General features: G+C 40.5%; 1 protein-coding gene across 3 annotated transcripts in view; it reads left to right on the top strand.

Moving 5' to 3' along the window:
* The window catches only part of ptprga (protein tyrosine phosphatase receptor type Ga), a 468,558-nt gene extending 445,737 nt beyond the window's left edge, over window positions 1-22,821 (top strand). For 2 of the 3 annotated variants that reach the window (XM_060909915.1, XM_060909917.1), the window contains 11 exons: window positions 84-218; window positions 3,706-3,878; window positions 4,832-4,967; window positions 5,147-5,293; window positions 7,068-7,161; window positions 8,589-8,665; window positions 10,520-10,648; window positions 10,850-10,996; window positions 11,212-11,354; window positions 19,183-19,318; window positions 20,338-22,821. In XM_060909915.1, the coding sequence (XP_060765898.1) occupies window positions 84-218; window positions 3,706-3,878; window positions 4,832-4,967; window positions 5,147-5,293; window positions 7,068-7,161; window positions 8,589-8,665; window positions 10,520-10,648; window positions 10,850-10,996; window positions 11,212-11,354; window positions 19,183-19,318; window positions 20,338-20,484 (1,464 nt within the window). In that variant the 3' untranslated portion in view covers window positions 20,485-22,821. Of the gene's footprint in view, window positions 1-83; window positions 219-3,705; window positions 3,879-4,831; window positions 4,968-5,146; window positions 5,294-7,067; window positions 7,162-8,588; window positions 8,666-10,519; window positions 10,649-10,849; window positions 10,997-11,211; window positions 11,355-13,545; window positions 13,638-19,182; window positions 19,319-20,337 lie in introns of those variants that run through there. The other variant, XM_060909916.1, reaches the window with a different exon arrangement.
* Window positions 22,822-23,600: the final 779 nt, after the last annotated feature.

Below are 23,600 nucleotides of genomic sequence, written 5' to 3'. Positions count from 1 at the left end.
TTGTACTAATGAGGAAGCTTGTTTGGATGGGAATGTGTTTACGTGTGTGTGTGTGTGTGTGTGTGTGTGTGTGTATGGTACAGAGAAAGTGCGACCAGTACTGGCCGACAGAGAACAGTGAGGAATACGGCAACATCGTTGTGACGCTAAAGAGCAGCAAGGTGCACGCCTGCTACACACTCCGCCGCTTCACTATCCGCAACACCAAAGTAAAGAAGGTCAGACTCTCTCTCTTTCTCTCTCTCTCTTTCTCTTTCTCACACGCATACTCAGTCACTGCAGCTGATCTGAATCACACACTCCATGCATTGCACTTTGATCTGATTAAATCAAAGTATCCCGAAGTCTTTGTTTAGATGGAGCAGGTGTGTCCACTTCAGCTTGGGAGTGAACTCTGAAGAAAGCGAGTCATTCACTGCTGCTATTGGAGATATCTGACTTGTAGCAGATGTTTAAGTAGAGATTAGACTTTGTACCGGTCACACAGGTGCCAGTACAGATGGATATGGGCCAAGTTTAAACCTGAAAAAGAGGCTCTTCTCTGTAGCGCACTGCCTGGTGTTACAGGGGAATTGGAATGGATCCGTGAAAAGTATTTGCACAAAAATAAATACATTGCAATAAATGTAACTTGTTAAAGGTTGTGCACAATTTTAAACTACAAATCAGAGAGAAAATAGAACCATGAAATATTTTTGCTGTGAACATACAGTCAGGGCTTTGAACCGGTTCAAGGAACGAAAACGAAAACCGGGAACTTTTTCTATTTCACATGGAACAGAAACGAAACCAGAAACTTTATTTTTTATGTTCCGGAAAAGAAACGCTTATTAAAAATAATGGTAACCGGTTAATACTGGTTTTTATTTCGTTCCTCAAAGTTTCCGTAGCCTACAAATAAAAAAGTCATTCTTCTCCTGCGCAAGTTTCTATGACCCGCTGGGGTTCACTTCCTGTGTGACGTTCGCTGACTGAATGGAGAGAGCGGGAGGGTGGACTACTATCACATCTCCACATCTTAAATAAGAGGTAAATATTGCAGTCTATCGTTATTCAAAAACGTCAATTTCAAACACGATATCAATATATTTGTCCACGTTAATGAGAGGCTCGCGAACATTAAATGACGTTAACCTCTGTTAGCCTATCAATGCATAGGGCCTGACTAGCCTTTGGTAACACTAAACGAATTATCTTTCATTTTTGGCACTTTTTCTGTTTGTGTAGATGGGAAGACATACTGAGAATCCAAATCGCCAACATTTGAAATAATTGTTTTGAATTATTTCTTGTCTTATTTAATGAAGGTTGTAATAGAATTAGCCTACATTTGGCTTAAGCTGGATGAGACAGAGACATAATTTTATAGCCATTTGTTAAACAGCTGGCAGGGAACGTAATTAACCGTTCCGGGAACGAAATTTTTTTGTTCTAACCGGTTCGGGAACGTCTATTTAATGGTGGAACCCAAAACCGGAAACGTTAAAATTCCGTTTCTGTTCGGAACGAACCAATAGGAAAAAAATTCTGGTTCAAAGCCCTGCATACAGTACAGTACGTCTTCCGATGCTGCCTCTGGACACATCCTCAGTGATGTTCCTGGAATCATTGGGTGTTTTGGGTCTTTCAACATCATACACCCTCCTCCAGGTGACCCAACCAGGGCTTGTGTCCAGACCCCAGCTTGTGTCCAGATGGCTAGCTACTGGCTCCATGGCTCTCCTCTTTTAAGCCACAGCCATCTTAAGGCTCTCTCTGCCGCGTTGGTAATACTGCGGATGGCTCTCCTTTTCCTCTCTCCTACGATGCCCAGATTGCTAACAGCTCTGACCAGGGAACGAGCTGCAAATCCTGTGCACCCTACTTCCACTGGGAGAGACCTTGCTCTCCATCCAGCCTGCTGACAGGTGTTAACCAGCTCCACGTACTTTTTGAGAGCTTCCTTTCGAAAGCTTCTTCCAAGCGATCTTCCCACGCAACTGTCAGCTCCAGCATCACAGCTTGCTTGGTTGACTCAGACACTAGGACAATGTCTGGTCACATGGTTCTAAATATTTTGTCAAAATACTGCGATAATAATTGTGAATTAGAATGATTTCCACAAGTCTGGAGATTTAGATTAGGCATTAAGCTATTTATTTCACTGAAGATGTGATAAACCTCCTTTCTGTTGTCATTCGTTAAATATTTTACATACTCCTGATCTAATTGGCCGTTGGTCACCAAAACATTCAATGTCCTACTCCATATTTCCTCTAAACCAGCCTTTCTCAACCAGGGTACTGTCTGGCTTCGTTAGGGGCGCCGTCAAAAAATTATATATTCTCATCTCATCTCATTATCTGTAGCTGCTTTTATCCTGTTCTACAGGGTCGCAGGCAAGCTGGAGCCTATCCCAGCTGACTACGGGCGAAAGGCGGGGTACACCCTGGACAAGTCACCAGGTCATCACAGGGCTGACACATAGACACAGACAACCATTCACACTCACATTCACACCTACGGTCAATTTAGAGTCACCAGTTAACCTAACCTGCATGTCTTTGGACTGTGGGGGAAACCGGAGCACCCGGAGGAAACCCACGCGGACACGGGGAGAACATGCAAACTCCGCACAGAAAGGCCCTCGCCGGCCACGGGGCTCGAACCCGGACCTTCTTGCTGTGAGGCGACAGCGCTAACCACTACACCACCGTGCTGCCCATTATATATTCTGACATTGAAATAAATAAAATGAATTAAAGTTCCAAAAAATGATAGTTACACTAATGCAGATCATCACCGCCTCATGCATCATCAAAATGTGTCTCACGGCCCCCTTTCCCATGTCACAACATCACTGCCGGGGTCAGCGTGACTGCATATATTTTATATGGGGGTACCTTGAGAATTTGCATGCTTCTGAAGGGTGCCATGACTGAAGAAAGGTTGAGAAACGCTGCTCTAAACTGTAAACTGTCCTCTAAACTCTCCTGTATTTATTATGGGTAAATTGTAACCTCTACAAACATGCTTTTGTTTGTAGCTCCAAACTGGCACAACTCAACTGGAGCACTATATAGTGAATAGAGTGTACCTGGAGATTTGAACGTAAACGTTTCAGCTACAGTGAAACTCCGGACGGTATTGAATTTTCCGAAATATTGACGCAAAAACAATGTGATAACACAGTGAATCCTGGGCACAACTTCGGAACGCACCTGGGATTCATTTTTAAAAATCTGATATATAAGTAACCGTGCCTGTTTCCCTCTGATTGAAGGATTGTACACGTTTTAGGCTTGAGGTAGTAATAGGAATTAAGAGGCTTATTCTGGCGTGAGATTTGCTGTGTTTTTGTTTGTTAAAAGACTGTAATGCTTCAGAATTAATCCTCTTAACTAACACACATAAAGTGTTTAGCCAGCCACAATAATGGGCATTTTTACACAAGCCTCTTAGATATAGGAGAGGACCAGAGGTTAATCTATTTACTTTGCAAAATACAGTGTTCTCGGTCATTATGGATTACGTACATGAATGTCATTGTGTGTTGTGTTTCAGGATTATAAAGGATGTTTGATGTGGTGGTGTGTGCGTGTGTGTGAAGGAATTGTACATGGATGAACCTTTGTAAGGTGAAGGGGTGTGTATATGATATTTTAAAGGTCAGAATGGCATAGTGCAGGTTTGTCTTTGTAATTCTATCTGTTTTTGTGTGTATAGGGTCAGAAGGGCAGTGTAAAGAGTCGTCAGAGTGAGAGAACAGTAATCCAGTATCACTACACGCAGTGGCCTGATATGGGCGTTCCTGAGTACACACTGCCTGTGCTCACCTTCGTCAGGAAATCTTCTGCAGCACAGATGCCCGACATGGGTCCCATGCTCGTTCACTGCAGGTACACATGCATCGTATACACAGAGTGTAATAACTAATGGAAAGGTTCATGAATAAAGAGCTTTTATATTTAATCTAAGAAAATAGTTATTAGCAATAATAAGCTGTTTGAAATGAAATGAAATAACACATTTAAAAATGCAGCTGAGGTGTGTGGGGGGGGGGGAGGTGTCTACCATACGATTAGGAAACGTTTGTATTCCAAGTTCATTCATGGTGCATTTTTGATAGAAAATTTTCTGACCTGCGACTTCATTCAGTCACCTGATGAAATTAGTCCTATTCATCTGTGCAATTAAAAAAAAAATAGTGTTTTCTGACCTGTGGTTCGATTTGGCACCACAACAATTTCCAGATTGTCTGAAGAGTCAGAATCCTTTGCGCTGAAGTAGAATTTAAAAAAAGCACAAATTGAGCCACGCTGTTCTGAAGTAATTTGGACTTTTTTTTTTTTTTTAAGATTTTTTTGGGGCTTTTTTTCACCTTTTATTATTGTTTAGGACAGTGTAGAGACAGGAAATGACCGGGAGAGAGAGAGACGGGGAGGGATCGGGGAATGACCTCGGGCCGGAATCAAACCCGGGTCCCCGGATTTATGGTATGGCGCCTTATCCACGACGCCCCCAGTAATTTGGACTTTTACAGGGCACTGACTGAAAATCGTAAAACTAAAATCAAGTTTGTAATCAGGTTTGTGCAGTTAAACTTTGATAGGTGTGCACATTTTTGTTGCACTTGATTTAAAGTGACTTGTCTTTATAAATATCAGAATAAAAAAGGACTACAAATGGATCAGTTGTTGAATATTGATTGAAACAGGCATTAAGATTGAAAGCTGAGTGAGAATGAACACACTGGGACATACACAATGTACATGGTGTGTGTGTGTGTGTGTGTGTGTGTGTGTGTGTGTGTGTGTGTGTGTGTGTGTGTGTGTGTGTGTTTTCTCCACAGTGCTGGTGTTGGCAGAACAGGAACCTATATTGTGATTGACAGTATGCTGCAGCAGATTAAGGATAAAGGCTCCGTCAATGTGCTGGGTTTCCTTAAACACATACGCACACAGAGGAACTACCTGGTTCAAACTGAGGTTAGTGTCAGCAGTGTGCACACTCCATTTCACACCCACCCACCCACCCACCCACATACGTATCACACTCACTTTCTTTGACATTTTGACACATTTTGACACATTTCCTGAATCTTGTCATTGTTTCCCCTTTTTTTTTTTTTTTGGTTTGTTTTTTTTCTGGTCACTCATGGGTTCAGGAGCAGTATGTCTTCATTCATGATGCCTTGTTGGAGGCCATACTGGGGAAGGAGACAGAGGTTTTGTCCAGCCAGCTGCACAGTTATGTCAACAGCATTCTGATCCCTGGCCGGAGCGGCAAAACCCGGCTCGAGAAACAGTTCAAGGTCAGGACACGCTCTTGGACTTCTCATCTTGACCGACTCCCCTCTCTCATATATATATATATATATCTCGATCGATCAGCCATAACGTTATGCTGAAAAAGTTAATGCTGGCTAAAACAGAAAGGTGTCAGCATGAACTTTTTCAGCAGTTTGTGTTACAGTAGTTCTTGGACCATATGGGCTCACCTTCGTGACCCATGTGAATCAATGAGCCTTTGACACCCATGACCCTGTCGTCGGTTCTCCGGTTGTCCTTCCTTGGACCACTTTTGGTCGGTACTAACCACTGCACACCGGGAACACCCCACAGGATGTGCCATTTTGGAGATGATCAGACCCAGTCATCTCACCATCACAATTTGGCCCTTGTCAAAGTCGCTCAGATCCTTACGCTTGCTCATTTTTCCTGCTTCCAACACATCAACTTCAAGAACTGACCATTCTCTTGCTGCTTAGTATGTCCTACTCCTTGACAGGTGCCTCTGTAATGAGATCATCAATGTTATTCACTTCACCTGTCAGTGATTTTAATGTTATGGCTGATCGGTGTATTCACTTCCCAAATATCTCTCTCTGTCTCTCTTTCTCCTTTACATTACTCAAATTCAGAATAAATCTAACACAATTAGACGAAAAGTTATTTCAAATGGAGTTTAATTTAAAACTTTAGTCGTTTCACAAGGACAACCCAAGTGTGTGTTCGATGTGGGCGACGGCGCACGTGTGTGGATTATGCTCTAATTTGAATCATATCCCTTTTCACACACACACAATGCAGTCAGTCCCCCAGTTATATGAAATCGAGGGTGTTCATGCAGAACATCGCAAGGCTCCATTTAAAGTAATTAGCCTTGAGACTGAAGTTTGTCTATTTTTTTTTCTCTGCTACTTCATTCCAGGGAGATGTTTCCTTCAGCTAGCTTTTAAATAGGCCTTGTTTATTTCTTCTCCTCGTCTAGCAGGTACATCTTGAGTAAATGGCTTGTGTCAATGGATTGATGGGATTTATTTTGTTTGTTTAATGGAAGAAAAGTTAGAACAATGTCAGATCCATGCAATACTGGTTGGGTAGAGTCACCGTTTCATGTTTTGTCTGTCATCACCTGCTTTTTCCCAGCAGGCATTAAAACAGATGCGCAAAACTGATGATTTTAGGTATTTTTTTCCAAAAATAAATGTATGTAAAAAAGTAATCATTCATTCATTCATTCATTCATTATCTCTAGCCGCTTTATCCTTCTACAGGGTCGCAGGCAAGCTGGAGCCCATCCCAGCTGACCACGGGCGAAAGGCGGGGTTCACCCTGGACAAGTCGCCAGGTCATCACAGGGCTGACACATAGACACAGACAACCATTCACACTCACATTCACACCTACGGTCAATTTAGAGTCACCAGTTAACCTAACCTGCATGTCTTTGGACTGTGGGGGAAACCGGAGCACCCGGAGGAAACCCACGCGGACACGGGGAGAACATGCAAACTCCGCACAGAAAGGCCCTCGCCGGCCACGGGGCTCGAACCCAGAACCTTCTTGCTGTGAGGCGACAGTGCTAACCACTACACCACCGTGCCGCCCCAAAGTAATTATTAGTCTCAATAATTTTTTTCCCAGTAAATGTTAAACTGTCATTTTGAAACAAGTCCATTGTGAGTTGCAGGTTGTTGTAAAATTTATAATGTTATACAAGTCATGTATAGACATATTTCCTCATTTTGTCTGGGTTTAGAGCTGCTAAAGATGAGAATGGTGTGTGTTTTCTTGCTCCTGTAGCTGGTGACTCATTGTAACGCCAGGTTTGCAGAGTGTTTCAGTGCACAGAAAGACTGCAACAAGGAAAAGAATCGCAACTCTTCTGTCGTTCCATGTGAGTCACAGCTGAAGGATTATACTCTTATGCACTGTGGGTTCATGATCATGCTTTCTGGTTGCTATGGTTACAATATGTCTAGCATATAAACTATAATACTGTGTTGTTTTATGATTGTGCTTTATGATACCTAAATTTCTGACATAATTAACTATGACATAGCAACGATCTTCTGGTAACTAGAGTAAATCTGATATTAGCAAGGATGTACAGTGGTATTTATGTGCGCTGTTGTGCCACCTATACGACCGTGCTGAAGCATTGTTCATACCTGTTCGTATTTCAGAAACAAAATACTAAATAAAAGGTATTTATAGATGAATTGTATTACAAATCCTCCGTCCATGTGGCAGATTGAAGTTTAATTCCAGTGCCGTGGTTGTCAGAGATATGGGGACACCTAGGGGTTCCTTGAAACATAGCCAGTGGGTCTGTGATTTTTTTTTTTTTTAAATTGGCACAATGAATGTTATTCTGCCTGCGAATAATATGACAGTTCATAAAAATAGGTGGAGAGGAGATATCGCTTTTTTCTTTTTTTTTACATTAAAGAGGTCCCTGACTGTAAATGTTTACAAACCCCTGATATAGTTTTTCTATAATGTATTCTAGCTGTCATATATCTCACATACTGTACCCCTTTTCCACCAAATCAGTTCCAGGGCTGGTTCGGGGCTGGTGCTGGTTCACAACTCGTTCAACTTGCGAGTCAGCTGAGAACCAGTTTGCTTTTCCATAGCTCGGGGTGCTAAGCAGAGCCACGTCAGTTACGTCGCTGTATACATCAGTTATGTCGCTGCGTTTGTATAAACCTTGGCACGAACATCGTAGCAACAACAACACGGAGAAGAAGCAGCAGCAACAACAACAGTAATAATGCATGACTTCGCGTTTGTACAGCTGCTGCTTCTCGCCGCTTAAAAATGGCGATCTTTCGCGATCTTGCTATTGTTGTTGGTCTTAACAACTCCGCCCCCCCGCTGACGTAAGCGGTTCTTTCCTCTGGCCCAGCAGAGAGTTGGTGCTAGCCTGGAACCGGTTTTTCTGGCCCCAGAGCCAGTTCTTTGTCAGTGGAAACAGAAAACCCGGTTCCAAACTAAGCACTGGCCCCGAACCAGCCCTGGAACTGCTTTGGTGGAAAAGGGGCAATAGTAAATGACATAGATGGATATCATTGTAACCATAGCTCAGTCTAACTGTGGTATAGACATGCCAGTCAACCATATTTTGTTAATATTTGAGAGGGAACACCTCAGCCATGCTCCACTGCAACACAACTCTGTCCAGCTTCTCTCTTTTTGTTTCACGGCTCTTGGAAGCAGCATGTTCATTTCGGCAAAGTACAAATCCACATGAAACCTTATCCACTGAGCCACACTGTCTCAGGTTAATAAACACCTGTGTGTATTCTGTAACCCTCCCAGCCGAGAGAGCGCGTGTCGGCCTGGCTCCACTTCCCGGAATGAAAGGCACAGATTACATCAATGCCTCTTATATCATGGTGAGTGCCAGTCTATATCATCCTGTCCTGTTCGACATTAACTCCAGTTGAACGCTAATCAGTTCTAGCACATGTAGCGAGACTCTTTAGGCTGCTTAATCTGTGGAGTCAGCATTTCCTTGCAAGGCCTGCCTTCTGCCATCAACGACAGCATTTTTTTTTTATATATATTTGCAGCAATGGATGATTTGGGTGAAAAGTGTGGCTTAATATTTATTTATGAACTTGGCAGAGAAATATTTGTCAAATGGAGTGAATACATTTATTTTGTTTAAATACAGAGACAGCACAGTCTTTATTCTTATTATCCAGCGAGGCTTCAGTTTTTAACAAGCTCTGCATTTTACACTTGAACTTCATTGAGTTTCATTAGTGGAGTAAAGTATTTTACAAGCAGAGTCAAATAAAACAAGAAGCCAAAGCAAAGTGTACTTTAAAGCGAGACGGCCTTTCGATTTCATAAAATCAGTGAAATTTAGTTCCCTCTGAAATTTGCTCATTGTGATATATGTTTATTTCTGTAATATGTCACAAAATATCAGGCCATTCTGTGGCTGGGAAGTTATTTAATTCCCGAGCAAATAACGTGTATGAAATCGCTCAAGCAGACAGAGGAAGTCCGTGTGTGTGCGCATGCGCAGGTTTACTTTGACCATGCACTGACAGTTCCATCATTCTCTCGCTAAACGAACAGCTGATCACACCAAGGTGGTCGCTGACCGCCGATATTTATTAGTTTGGTCCTGCGTTTCCTTTCCTTCGTATATAACATAACGTCTTTTCTTCTCGCTTTCTTTCCGTTGCTGTAGTCGGTCTTTCACGTTTCATTCGCACGCTCACATCCTCCATTTTTCTTTCCTGTTTCAAATTTGTATCCCACAATGCCTTGTACGAACAGGGGAAGCCCACCACGTGATGCATGATGTAGTATCTTGAATTGGGTCACGGTGAAGCAGGAAAAAATAGTGGTGAATTTAAGGCCATGTGGCCCTAAAATCTTTAATTATTCTATTAGGGGGGGAACGAATAAAACTGGAAGTTTGTGATTCAAATTCAGTAGCTTTCAGTCCACTAAACAAAAATAATTGGGTGTTGGGAAAATTCTTTTTATGACCTACACTTGAAAAATCTGAAAGGCAGTACAGCTTTAAAGAAAAGAAAGAAACAGCATAAAACCTGTGACATTTTAATGATAGTAGTTACATCTAATGACCAATAGGTGACAGCTGGATTAAAAAAAAGATGAACTTTTAATTTTTTTTTTACTTTATTAAAGCACACAGCAATAAAGTCAACATGAGCAGCTATGAACAAATTACTGACACTTAACATTTAATTTTATTAAACATGCACAGGCAGTGCACTGGCATATTACAGACGACACATTTTAATTCTATTCAGGACAAAATGAATTATATTTGTTTTCTTCACTAGTTTATGCTCTTATTTATTAACGGTCTTGTTTGAAATTACGTTATACATTTAGCACTTGAGCAAAAAGACCCAAAAACTTCAGCACTGGCTCCTGAATCTTCACTGTGAGGCGAATAATAGAATTGATTAGCAAGAGGTCCTGGGTAGGTTCAGGGAACCCTCATGGAGCCAGGACTTAAACCTGTTTGCATTTTGAGTAGACGATTTCAGAGTCACTGCATTTGCACGCTGCTCGGAAATTTGTTGTACGCCCCTGTCTGCATTGCATGGAATACATTTGCTGAAAGGACACTTAAATGGTGCTTGATTAATAAGTGCTCTTTATTCCCTACCAAGATATTTTAGCTGCTCCTAATTGTTTACTTTTCACTCATAAAATCAGAAAGTCGTCTTTGTTTTCTCTCCCGTGCCATCCTACAGGGTTACAACCGCAGCAACGAGTTCATCATTACCCAGCATCCCCTGCCTCATACCACTAAAGACTTCTGGAGGATGATCTGGGACCATAATGCGCAAATCATCGTCATGCTTCCTGACAACCAGGGGCTGGTGAGTATCTGGAAAATTCTGAAAAAAGAATGAGTGCAGAGAAGTGAACAGTGTGATTTAAGGTCACAAACATGAGCACACACAGTATTCAGGTGGTGCTTAAAAGTGGATTATAAAAGTGCAGCAACAACTGATTGAGTAAACAAAGCTTTTTCATGCTTGTTTGCTCTCTCTCTCTCTCTCTCTCTGTGTTTGATGTAGGCTGAGGATGAGTTTGTTTACTGGCCGAGTCGAGAGGAAGCCATGAACTGTGAAGCCTTCACCGTCACGCTCATTAGCAAAGACAGACTCTGCTTGTGCAATGAGGAGCAGATCATCATTCACGACTTTATCCTGGAGGCTACACAGGTCTGTGTGTGTGTTTCGGATGAATGATTCTTCCTAATTGCTCAAATCCCACAGGAGTGATTTTAACTGTTTATTTCTGTCTGTCTGATATAAACAGTGGTGAACCTCCAGTGCTAAATTTATTCCATTAATTTGCTTTCTGCGTTTTCTGTCTGTCTACCTGAAGACTGATATGTATGTCTGTGTTTATTTTTGTCCCTCTTTCTCCTCATCAGGACGACTACGTGCTGGAGGTGCGTCATTTTCAGTGCCCAAAATGGCCCAATCCAGACGCGCCCATCAGCAGCACGTTTGAGCTCCTCTACATCGTTAAGGAAGAGGCCATGACCCGAGACGGACCCACCATAGTGCACGACGAGTGAGTTTTAAGCAGCACACCTTTCACCTGCGTATCTTCTGTGCATAAAGATGATTTGAAGTTTTGTCCACTAGAAGGCAGATCAGAGCCAAAACTTCCCTTCCATGTCGATCAGAAAAATTTCGCAGGAACTGTTTTTGATCGTGTAGCAGAGGTGGACAAAGTACCCAACTTCATTACTTAAGTCAAAGTCCAGATCCCACTGGTTAAATGTTACTCCGATACAAGTGAAAGTTGTCCAGTCAAATCCAGACCTGTTTACTCCTACGATTTGTCCGTAGTTCCTACGATTTTTCAAAACAAAATACGGACTACGAATTCTTGTCCAAAAACTACGATTTATGGCCGAAATGTTGCCAAATGTTTCATCAGGCTTTCGTCTAAACGGGGCAACAGGGGCGCTGCGCCCTCTTACTCTCGGCGTGCGCCCCCTTACCGACTCCGTGAAAACATCCCAGCAACACTACGTGACAATGTGTCTGATCATCAAATACGTTATAATTGCTCCAAAAATATTCCAATCATAGTAGATACACCGCCAGACGGTGCAAAAACAATCCGAATTGGCATTTTCCAGACTGAGGCGCCATGTTGTTTAGTTGTTTACTTGTCGCGGCTGCTCTCGCGAGATTTGACATGGGTTACATACAAGGTCAGCTGACTTGTAGAGCGAGATTTCTCGAGACTGAATGACCTTTCACCCACCGGCGCGGGAGCTTTTGACAGAAGTTGTTCGCGAGTTGTTTTTGTTGACACTTGGGCATTTAAAGATGTCATCCCGCGGCACGAAACGGAAGAAAGCCAAAGACTGTCCGGGGCAGAAGAAGATTACTACTTTCTTTTTCAATGTTGACAGACAATTTGTTACAATTTCCCTCTCAGATAGCCTCAGAATGTCTCTTTGGAGCATTTTTCAAAGGCTTTGCACGGTGGGGGGGGGACAACCGGCACCATCTCCCCCCCGCTTCGCTCCCTCGCCATGGTGAGCGCCCTCATACTAAATTTTTCTAGGAAAAACCCTGTTCATGACTTACTTTATAATCATATTTATTGTGGGAATCGAACATCGATCGTATAGTCATGGGCGCGGCCATGTTTAATCACGTTTAAGCCACGTTTACCGTACGTTGCATTGAATGCCATAATTGAGTTGCCATAAATGCATGTTCAGTTATTAACCAATGTCAAACTTTGTTAACTTGAAATTAAACTTTTTTGATGTTGACATTTTTTTCTTGTTTTGTCAAGTTGCCAGGTATCAATGACTTGTGATTTGTTAGTAAAGAGTGTGAGATCAGTATAGCTGCCAATCAAGTATTAAGTAGCCTATTAGAGCATAGTATGGTCTCTGAAATATTTTTTCTTATTGTAGCATCCTAAATAAGTATTACTGCTAGTTTTCTGGTTATTTCAGAGATACTGAAATAATGAAATGTATGAGGAGTCAACAAGTAGACCTTAAGGCCAATTTATGCTGACAACCCAGTCCTCGCAGACGGTGTCGCAGACAGTGTCTGCGTAGCCCCCCCACCTTCGCAGACGCTCTGCGCGCACCTCCGAAAAATTGTGACCACCGCAGAAGCCTTGCAGACAGCGCCGCAGACAAGAGGGCCCTGATTGGTCCACTCTACCTGCTGTACACGCACTTCCGCTTCCCTACTTTCCCGGTTTGTTTTGTTTTCACGACCGGCATTTTTAAAAACACGAGCGAAGATGGAGCAGCATGAAGAGCGGTTGATTGAGGAAGTACGTACATCTATACGACTCCAGTTCTAGTCATTAAGTAACCGGAGGATAAACACTCCACTAACCACACCCACCAACTACTCCTAGCGACTTCGCGCCCCCTTGCGTTGTGCCGGTGAATAACATCGCGCACGCCTATTCCCCCGCTCAACAATAAATTACAACTGTCTGCGAAAAGCTATCTGCGAAAGCCTTGTCGCAAGAGCATGCAGAGGCCTTTAGAGTCGAGGCTTGGTAATATGAGGATTATGGAGCAGATCTAGAATCTTACATGGGTTTGCTTTTTGGTTCTCACAGGTGCTTAACTTGACAGAAAAAATAAGACCAGTGCTAGATTTTAATTTTTAAAATTTTGTTCATGTAATCTATCACTTACTTTCAACTTGAATGAGTACTATTATCTAATAGGCTGCTTTCTACTTTTTGTCTTCGATATAATACATAGATTGGACCCCAATAAAATTCCTACTGACAGCTTACCAAAACTACTGACAAGATACTGCAAGACTACTGACAGGGCAAATTTGGGGTAAACAGGTCTGCAAATCTTTACTTAAAGTACTGAAGTACTTGCTTTTAAAAATACTTAAGTATTAAAAGTACATTTTCTGTCAACGCATCGTTGTATTATTGCCACAACACTTACAAAACCTAACGCCATTACCAAAGACAGAAATGCGAGTTCACAAAATTAACGCATGCTGTGCCGTCATGGTGGTTTAACATTAAGCTAGCTAGTCAGTGAAACTCCACCTGACATGCTCGCAAACTCTTTTCAAACTTGAAATCATATTGGGTAGCTAGCGCTACTAGAAAAGAAAGATTTCTACATTTTGTTTGTTTGGCAAGATTATGCTAAAACATATTTCTGAAAGGATTTCAGATCAGTTAACGTTATTCATGTTAGCGTAACTCCGTGTTTACATGCTAACTAAGCATGTCCAAGTTAACTAGCTGTGTGTAAACGTTAGCTGTGGACAAGGCGACGGCAACTTGGTGGGCAAATCCATAGAAAGTCATTTGACGAACCAGACTGCATAGCTATTGTAAGGTTATCGCTAGCTCTAAAAGCACAGACAGCGTCATTGCAAGTTTTCTCTTGGAATAAAACATATACATACCTCAATATGATTCCGCAGGTTGGACGGTGAGTTTTTGTAGGCTGTGATATGGTTCATTTTTGGCAAACAAAGCAAACATTTAAAATGAAACGAATCTTTAATTCTTTGGGAAAACTGAAACATGGGTTCTAGGTATAGTCATGAGTGCGTGCGTGCATGCGTGCGTTCTCCAGAAGAACCGCCTCCTTCCATTCTGCCATCAACTGATCGTGTTCAAATAATACTGCTGAGAAATCATTAAACTTGATTTTATACAGTCTGTGGACGTGACGTGACCCTAGCGATTACTGATCGGCTCTCAGTGTCACCTGCGTAAAGAAACAAACACGTTTTAGAAAAGAAAAAAACATCCACTTTCAAAGCTGCTTCATAGTAACGAGGACCTTGATAGAAATGTAGTGGAGTAAAAAGTACGATATTTGTCTTTCAAATGTACTGAAGTTAAAGTCAAAAGTTTCCCAAAAAAAAAAAAATACTCAAGTAAAGTACAGATACTCAAAAAGTGTACTTAAGTACGGTACTCAAGTAAATGTACTTCGTTACTGTCCACCTCTGCCATGTAGAGATATCAAGATAACATATGAATCGCTGCTGACATCACATCAGATTTATGCGGGACTGGCTTTATAATTTGCCAGCGCGTTAGTAAATTCAGAAGCATTTTTATTTTTGCTTTTAGGCCATAAATTTTGTCATCACGCTTTTTATTAAATACCATTAACACAATACTGTTAGAATAATATCAGACTCTAAATATTCAGTTGTGTGTTAAATGTAACCCTGACTTGCGTCTAATCTCAGTTGCCACCTTATCTTTGACCATCACCAAGTCACATGACAATCACAAGATGAAATTTTAACCCCACAGACAGACAGACAGACAGACAGCAGGAGGAAGTTTCCCGAGAGACGCTAGTTTTCTTAACATGGACTGATAGAGATTCCAGCAGTTTGGAGGAGACATGGCCTTGATAAACAAAACTATTAAGTCACTGAAACATTATCCTGACAAACATGTCCCTTCTATTGAAGAATATGGCGCTAATTAAGACAGCCATCTTTCCTAAACCTCTTAGGGGTGACGCTATAGTAACAATACATCCACTAAAAAGTCCAATTAGTCGTTCTCACTTTATCAGATAAGACGAGTGGTACTTCATTTGCATAATGAATAACCATGAGGGGAGCCCTGGTGTTGTGCTGTTGTTTGGGGTTTTTGTGCTAAAGTAGTGTGTGTTGAAATTAAAGGGACACTCATTATGTGTAATTGGATCACAGCTCCTTCAGGTGTTGTATAGTTGAAACAGTATAACAGGAAAGCTTCCCATAAACACACTGGCTTCACACCATGAAGCTCTTTGTGTGCGTGTGTGTGTGTCTAATTTGACGTTAAAGAAACCAATTTGCCCATCCAGAGACTACTTTTTGCATTAGCGAGGTCTCCAGAGTGGTGTTTTTGAGGCACAGTGCCAGCATCATAAATAACAGAATTACAGGGACTACATACACATGGCTTGACTTCCTTCATTTAAACCTTGAAAACTGGTATTAGCATATTTTATGGGCAGTATGCACTTTAGCCATGCTATTTGTCATCTTATATTTAACATGTATTTAATTTGTCATCTTATATTTTGTTTTCTTCTATCCACATTCACTGGGTTTTAAGAAACAGAGCTTTTTTTATTTTTTTTTTTTTACAAATTTGATAAATAAAAACTTTGTACAAAACATCCGACAAAATAATTTCCGCTTAGAATGTAAACAAACCAGTGAAATCACAGTAGCAATTTGTAAAAAATGCTGTAATAATTCTTGAAAAATAAAAAAAGATACCTTCTTACCATCAAATACTTTTATTCTATTTTTTTTTTGGGGGGGGGGGGGGGGGTGTATTTCATCCTCGGTTGGTTCAGCAACATGCTCTGCCATTTTGTTTTTCTCTACTCGTGGTACTGTATATGAGCTGATAGCCTAGTAGTAGAGTAGTCAATCAGGGTGCGTGATTGCTCATATCCAGTGAATGTGGAGAGAATAAATACATTTATTTTTTTTCGCGGTCCGGTTTCCATCAAATCGTGCGCTCTGATTGGCTCGCGAGCGGTATGGACCCCGGTTACGGACCTTTGGCGACTCGCTCGTTCACAACAACAACAAACATAGTAGCAATTTTGGCAACATTTATTTTCGCATTTCTCAGTATAATAGCATTAATTTGATAGCATGGATAGCGATAACGACAGTGTTCACAGCGAAAGCGAGTTTTACTACCCTGATGAAGACAAAAGAAAATAAAACATTTCAGAAGAAAGCTGAAAACCTGTAACTGTTGCTAACACCGAGCAAAAACATGGCTGAATCCTGAATGACTCAATTTTGTATAAATAGGGGACTACATAGGTGGCAAAATGTAGTTGTTTTTTTTTTTTTTTCCTGCCATGGAAGTGCACTTGTATACCGAGGAGGAAGCCATTTGCATTACAGCCGTGAATGGGGATTCAAAATGCTGGCTCGCCTTGGCTTTGTTTTCCCTTTCGGGTGCTCTCGTTTTCTGTTAGAATTCAGTAAAGAAAAAAAATATTATTTACCAGCTTAAGGTCGGTCCGTATGGTGAAATGCCCTGACCTCGGCCTTGAAAATGCTGACCTCGGCCCAGGTATTTTACAATACGGATCTCCCAGCTGGTAAATATTATATATTTATTTACGTGCCAGACACTTCTAATTCTTCTTATTATTTTAAACAGCTGGAGTTGAGGCTGAACAGCCCAACGTGCACCTTCCCATCTGTCTCTTGAAGTTGCCTCCACAAATAGTTTGCACAGAAATGAGAATAAGCTCATACTTTATTTATATATATATATATATATATATATATATATATATATATATATATATATGTAGTCGTCGACTTACGACCTATGCAACTTACAACCGATCGACTTTACGACCGTCTGGTTATGACTGGCAAGTGTTTCCCAGCTGAGCGTACGACAATTTCTGCCCCGGCTCCCAGCAGCGCCTCTCGCCGCGTACAACAGTTTCCGCCCCAGCTCCAGGCACATGCGCAGTCTCTCTCACGCTCCCTCGCGCACTCCGTCATACAGTTTCCGCCCCAGCTCCTGGTTTATGAAATGAGCAAATCCTCCCGCCAGCCCGAGCGCTGCAACAGCTGATGATGGCGTAGACGACCCACAGCCAAGCACCAGTGATGCCAGCAGTCACTAAGTTTTGTATTTTCCTATGTTTTACATTTGTATTTTGGTATGTTTCGAACTAAAATGTTTTCTATTTTTTTACCCCTGTATTTCGTATTTTTTGTTTTGCGCATATTAAATGAATTGCACTGTACGCAGTGTAGTATGCAGTGTTTGACTTAAACCAAATAATGAGCCAAGGTAATGAAATAAGAAAATGTTGATAAAATAAGACTAAGATGATTACAATATCATTACACATCACAATATACTTACATTCATTTAACATAGGCCAACTTACGACCAGATCGGTTTACGACCGGTCAGTCATAACCAAACGCAGTCGTAAGTTGACGACTACCTGTAAAAATAAATATATATATATATATATATATATATATATATATATATATATATAATCATCTCATCTCATTATCTGTAGCTGCTTTATCCTGTTCTACAGGGTCGCAGGCAAGCTGGAGCCTATCCCAGCTGACTACGGGCGAAAGGCGGGGTACACCCTGGACAAGTCGCCAGGTCATCACAGGGCTGACACATAGACACAGACAACCATTCACACTCACATTCACACCTACGCTCAATTTAGAGTCACCAGTTAACCTAACCTGCATGTCTTTGGACTGTGGGGGAAACCGGAGCACCCGGAGGAAACCCACGTGGACACGGGGAGAACATGCAAACTCCACACAGAAAGGCCCTCGCCGGCCACGGAGCTCGAACCCGGACCTTCTTGCTGTGAGGCGACAGCACTAACCACTACACCACCGTGCCGCCTATATATATATATATATATATATATATATATATATATATATATATATGCTTGATACGTCCTCTTCTGCTGCTATCCACTGTACTGCTGCAAACAGGAAATTTCCCCATTGTGGGATAATAAAAGTTTTCTTATCTTATACCAGGAAGCCGAACACATCAATTAGCCAATAAAATGGGCTGAAAATAAGGTTACGGTGACATAAAAATGTTATGTATGTGTAAATGTTTTCATAAGCCACACCAAACTAAAACTTCCTGCCAGATTTACAGAAGGTTCATTCATGATTTTTATCAATGAAAGATGAATGCCAATCATGTTAGGGAGTTAATGGCGTATTGAACATTGAGACATACCAGGGGTGGGTTTCCCAAAAGCATCGTAGCACAAAGATCATCGTGAAATGGTAGAGCGGCGTGAGCGTCACAATGAACACACTGCCCTAGTTAAGATGCTGTTAGCATTAAGAGGCTTTTGGGAAACCCACCCTAGATGGGTCGCTTCCTCTCTGCTCTGAAGTGTTACAGTATTAAAAGAAGATGCTGTGACACCAGAACTGACTGACATGCCAGATGAGACATTGCAGCACTCTGCTTTTATACATTAAATGACTAAACTTATTTGTCCTAATTTATGAATTTGTGTTGGTTTGGTTTAAAAGCATTAAAAAACACTGCTTAATTTTAATCATCTAAAATGATATCCAGCAAATATACTCACTGGTGTTTTTCAGCTTTCAGTATTAATATTGTGACATGTTCCTGTTATTGAGGCTCTAATGTTAAGTAAAAGGAAAACAATTCCTCTGCCTGTGACCCAGTGAACAGTAATAACTGTGAGCAGCTTTTAATATACTTTCACAACTTATCAAACGGAACGTTTAATTACCCAAATGAGGTTTATGAAGAAGTTTGTGCTTTGAGAGACGTTTGGTGCTTTGCTTTACCAGTGTGAGTCTGTGTGGGTTGCCAGGTATGGAGCAGTATCAGCGGGGATGTTCTGCGCTCTAACCACTCTGAGTCAGCAGCTGGAGAACGAGAATGCCATCGGCGTCTATCAGGTTGCTAAGATGATCAACCTCATGAGACCTGGTGTCTTCACCGATATCGTGAGTGCTGTTAACTTAAAGTACAGTATATAAACACAGGATGCTTTCATGTATGCAGTGTTTAGTCCATTTGAATCGAGCCCTGGCGAGATTTTGCTCTCAATGCAGCTCGTTTTTTGATGGAGAGAACACATCGATCACACTCGGCTGTGAAATAAAACAACCAGAGTGAGGTGAGGTGAGCTGAGCTGAGGTGGTCTCGGCCCCATTCTGTAGTGTAGTTTAGTCGCATTGAGAAAAAAATTCAACTCTGAATCAACCCAAATGCAGAAAGTGAATCAACATGACGTATATAATTAGGTTGCGGCATTTTTTATTAGAGACCCAAACTACAAGACAGATCTGTAGTGCTGCAGAAATGAGGTGCATCCTGAATATTTGATATTTTTCCAAATAAACACTGGATGTGATGCATAAAATGTTTTAAGTTAGTTATTTATATATTTATCTAATCATTTATTTTTGTGCCAGCTCTCTGTTCTCTGTACTCGGATTATTTTTGTTCTCTACACACACTTGCCAGAAGTTTGTTTGCTTTTATCCTCCTTTGTATTTCTTACAAACAAATTAGAGTTTTGCAAGTATATTTTCTGCCCTATAAACCACTAAGACAATATTTTGTGTTGGTTTTTTGGCTTATTTAATCATGTACAATTTGAATATGAAACCAAACGAAGCAAACGTATCAGTTCATTCTGATTTGCATTCAGCAAGCAAGCGAATACATGTGAAAGTGCATTTGCATTTACATTATGTCCTAAAGATTATCAGGAATTAGCGCATCAGTGTCATTACTGCACAGCTGGATGTGGTTTGAGGGATATAATTATTGTTTTTCAGTGAAATAGTCTTCCAGTAATCTCCATTCAGGAAAAAGATTTATAGTGGGTTGTCTTTTTATTGTGATTTGTTGTAAATATCTTTGTGTGTTCCAGCTCCATTTCATTATTATCTAGTGCTGTCTACTGAATAGCTGTGATCTTTAATCTGACTCTAAAAGGTGTGTGTGTGTGTTATAGGAGCAGTACCAGTACCTTTACAAGGCTATGCTTAGTCTGGTGAGCACTAAAGAGAACGGAGCTGGTCCTGTGTCCATAGAGCGAAACGGCAGCATGGCCCTGTCTGATGAATCGGACCCTGCAGAGAGCATGGAGTCTCTCGTCTGAAGCTCACACGTACACATACACACACATACACACACGCCAGGAGGCGCTTAACTTACTTTGTAAAACTTCAAGGACTAAGACAGACTTTTTTTCTGAGGCCTTTTTTGCCAGAACTCTTGGTTAAACGAATAACCTGATTACTTTTTTACACTGATAAAAAGTTTTTTGATATTTATTTTTTTTTTCGCCATTTTATGTCTTAATGTTATCCTACTGAACATTTGCACCTCTGTTTTTGAGTTCACGACAACAAACAAAACACACTTCTGTCTCGTTTGCACTATGAAAATATCAGTGTTACTGCCTACTTCAGTCCTACGCTCTCTATTTGCGTTGTTTATTTTTATGGTTATTTTCACCACAATCAGGTTTTGACATTCCATCGTGAAGCTACACTCGACAGCTTGGAAATAATTGTGAAAAGATGTAAAGATTGAAGACTCCCACTCTCGTATAAAATCAAAATCTTGAAAAACGGAAGTTTGTTAATATTCGGAGTCATCGGCAAGCAATATTGGATTTCTGCGCTTAATTTCAACACTATAAAGGATTTTTTTTTTTCTTTTTTGCATTACGCATCTATTAAGCCTGTTAGACTCATTAACTTTCTGCAAGTGGTATTAAAACAGCTACTGTGAACTTTATTCCTTTTTTTTATTTTTGAATGATTCATATTATGCTTTTAATATATATATGAATATATCGTATCTCATTATAACTTGTGGTTTTGTAAAAATGTTAACCGTCATAAGCAGCTGGTTCCTTGCAGGCTTGGTTCAATGGTTTTGCCTCATGCTTCTCAATAGCGGTCCATGTCCTCTCTAGCACCCCCTGCTGTTTTTTTATTTGATTTCTTTACTCTGCAGGCTGCTGCTAAATGATCCGATTTCGCTCGAATGAGGAAATCCTAGTCATTCGCTTTATTGTTGCTTATATTTAGTTCAGCATTTACTCTCCACTCACTTTTCTGCATACGTGATTTGCCTCAGTCAAGTCCCGATGCCTTTTGTAAAGTCTGATCTCATTTCTACAGGTGTGTTATGTAAGAGTGTGTCGTGTGTGGTGCTGAGTCAGTTTACTCGACATGTATATCTAAAATATTCAAGGAGGAAACGCAGACCGTACACAGTCCATGTTGCTCATGTCCTGCCTCTGTGTCTCAGTGATCTCATCACTTATTTCATGAATATCATGAAAATCAAGAGCAGGAGTGTGTGTGTGTGTGTGTGTGTGGACGGTGTGTCTCTTGTCTCGCAGTATCATAATGATGGCCTTGTTAACACACCAGTTACTCAACAGCTGCATGAGGAATATTTGATTTGTCAAGTTTTACCAAAGACTTCAACTCAACAACTCATTTCCATCGTAGCTATCTATTTGTGTCTGTCAGATATTGCAGAGTGGTGGGTGGGTGTGAATTTCATGAGGCTGAGGTCCCAGATTTGGTTCATTTAGCACTTTTTCCAATTTTATGAAAAAGATCACCAGATGCATAGTAAAATGCAGGGTTTTTTTGTGTAGATGTTGAAATATTTGTGCTTTTGCGATGGCAAGCTCAAGACTTTGATACCACGTCCTTAAAAGGCACTGGCATTGTTAATTTTGTGTCCTTTCCAAAAAAAAAAAAAAACCTGAACTACATTCTTGATGACAACTTGACTTGTGTTGTAATTTTTTCCGCCCTTTTTTCTGATGTCCATCTTCTTGTTCAGCCTGAGTGTCAAGCCTTCGCTTATATGCTGCAATTTAAACAGGAATTTGTATCTTTATCCTCTTTTTTTTTTCTTTGAATGTACATATTTTTCCTTGTCTGTCCATCAGTTTTCTTTACATAATTTTCTGGTGTATGTTTATAGAATTTTATTTTCATATAAATCTGTCTCAAAATCTCAGCTCTCTGGATGTTTTGTGCAAAAACAAAGTGTAAAAAAAAGTGAGAGAGAGAAAGAAAGTATAACCCAGTGGTTCATTCACCAAGTGACTGACATCTCATGCCTCATATACCACAAGGCAGTGATTGTGATATTCTCTTGCTTTGTTGATTTGTTTTTCCTTTTCATTTCTTTAAATGAGACTATAGTTTGTTTGTTTTTTTTATTCTGAGGGTGTCATAGGCAAGCTCCACTGATTAAGTTTCCCTCATTCACTTCTGTAATGCAGGTGGGTGTTGATCGACATCATATACCCTGTTTTTGGCATCTGGAATACCACAAAACAAAGGAAAAAAATGTGTTTTTCTTGTTTTGTTGAAAGCTATATCAAAGCATTCTATTATAGTGTTATTTAATATGTAAATTGTATTGCTATACATAAAATAAAAATATGGGTTTTGATGTACTTTAAGCATATCTATACAGTCTGCGTAGTACCATATGTGGTGGTTTTATTTATCTATTTTTTATTTATTTATTTTTTGAAAACCTGCTGATATTGAAATGCAATTGTGAAGAAGACAAATGAAAACGCTATTATTAGTATTTAGTTCTCATCTAAAGTTTGGCCTGAAAATCAAAAACAAGGTTTCACACAACTAATATTTCTTTTTATCTTTGTGGAATAACAGGTAAGTGATTGGCCTTCTATTTGCCACCATGGCAAATGGGACAAATTTACAATAAATCTACAGCACTTAGTCATGATTCTCTGTCCTAAAGCAAGAAAATATTCTCCACATCATTACACCACCAACATCATCATCCTTAGCTGTAGAATCCATGGGTCCATGCAGACTCTATTCAGTTTTTTTTTGTTGTTGTTGTTTATAGTGTTTTTAAGAATGGACATGGTCACAGAACAGCTTTACAGAAATCTGGACGTGGATTTGCTTTTAGATCTCAAATAAAACAGTGGCAAAGAATAACTGTAAGCTGACCTGAGGAAGAAACCTTGAGAGGAACCAGATTTGAAAGGAAACCCGTCCTATTCTCTGTGACACGGGATTGTAGTGCAATTATGAATCGTTACTCATCCACAACTATATACTTAAAAAGTCAATCAGCACTGATTTTGCTGAAAGGATGTTCCTTATCCATGTTCAAATAGGAAGAAAGAAGCCATCGATATTCCTATGAATGAAAAGTACACTACTTTCTAGCTAACAATATCAAGTCCACCTC

The sequence above is a fragment of the Neoarius graeffei genome, chromosome 26, assembly GCF_027579695.1.
Source record: "Neoarius graeffei isolate fNeoGra1 chromosome 26, fNeoGra1.pri, whole genome shotgun sequence".
Taxonomy (NCBI): domain Eukaryota; kingdom Metazoa; phylum Chordata; class Actinopteri; order Siluriformes; family Ariidae; genus Neoarius; species Neoarius graeffei.
The sequence above is the reverse complement of the archived record's forward strand: the minus strand, read 5'-3'. Positions and strand labels throughout refer to the sequence as shown.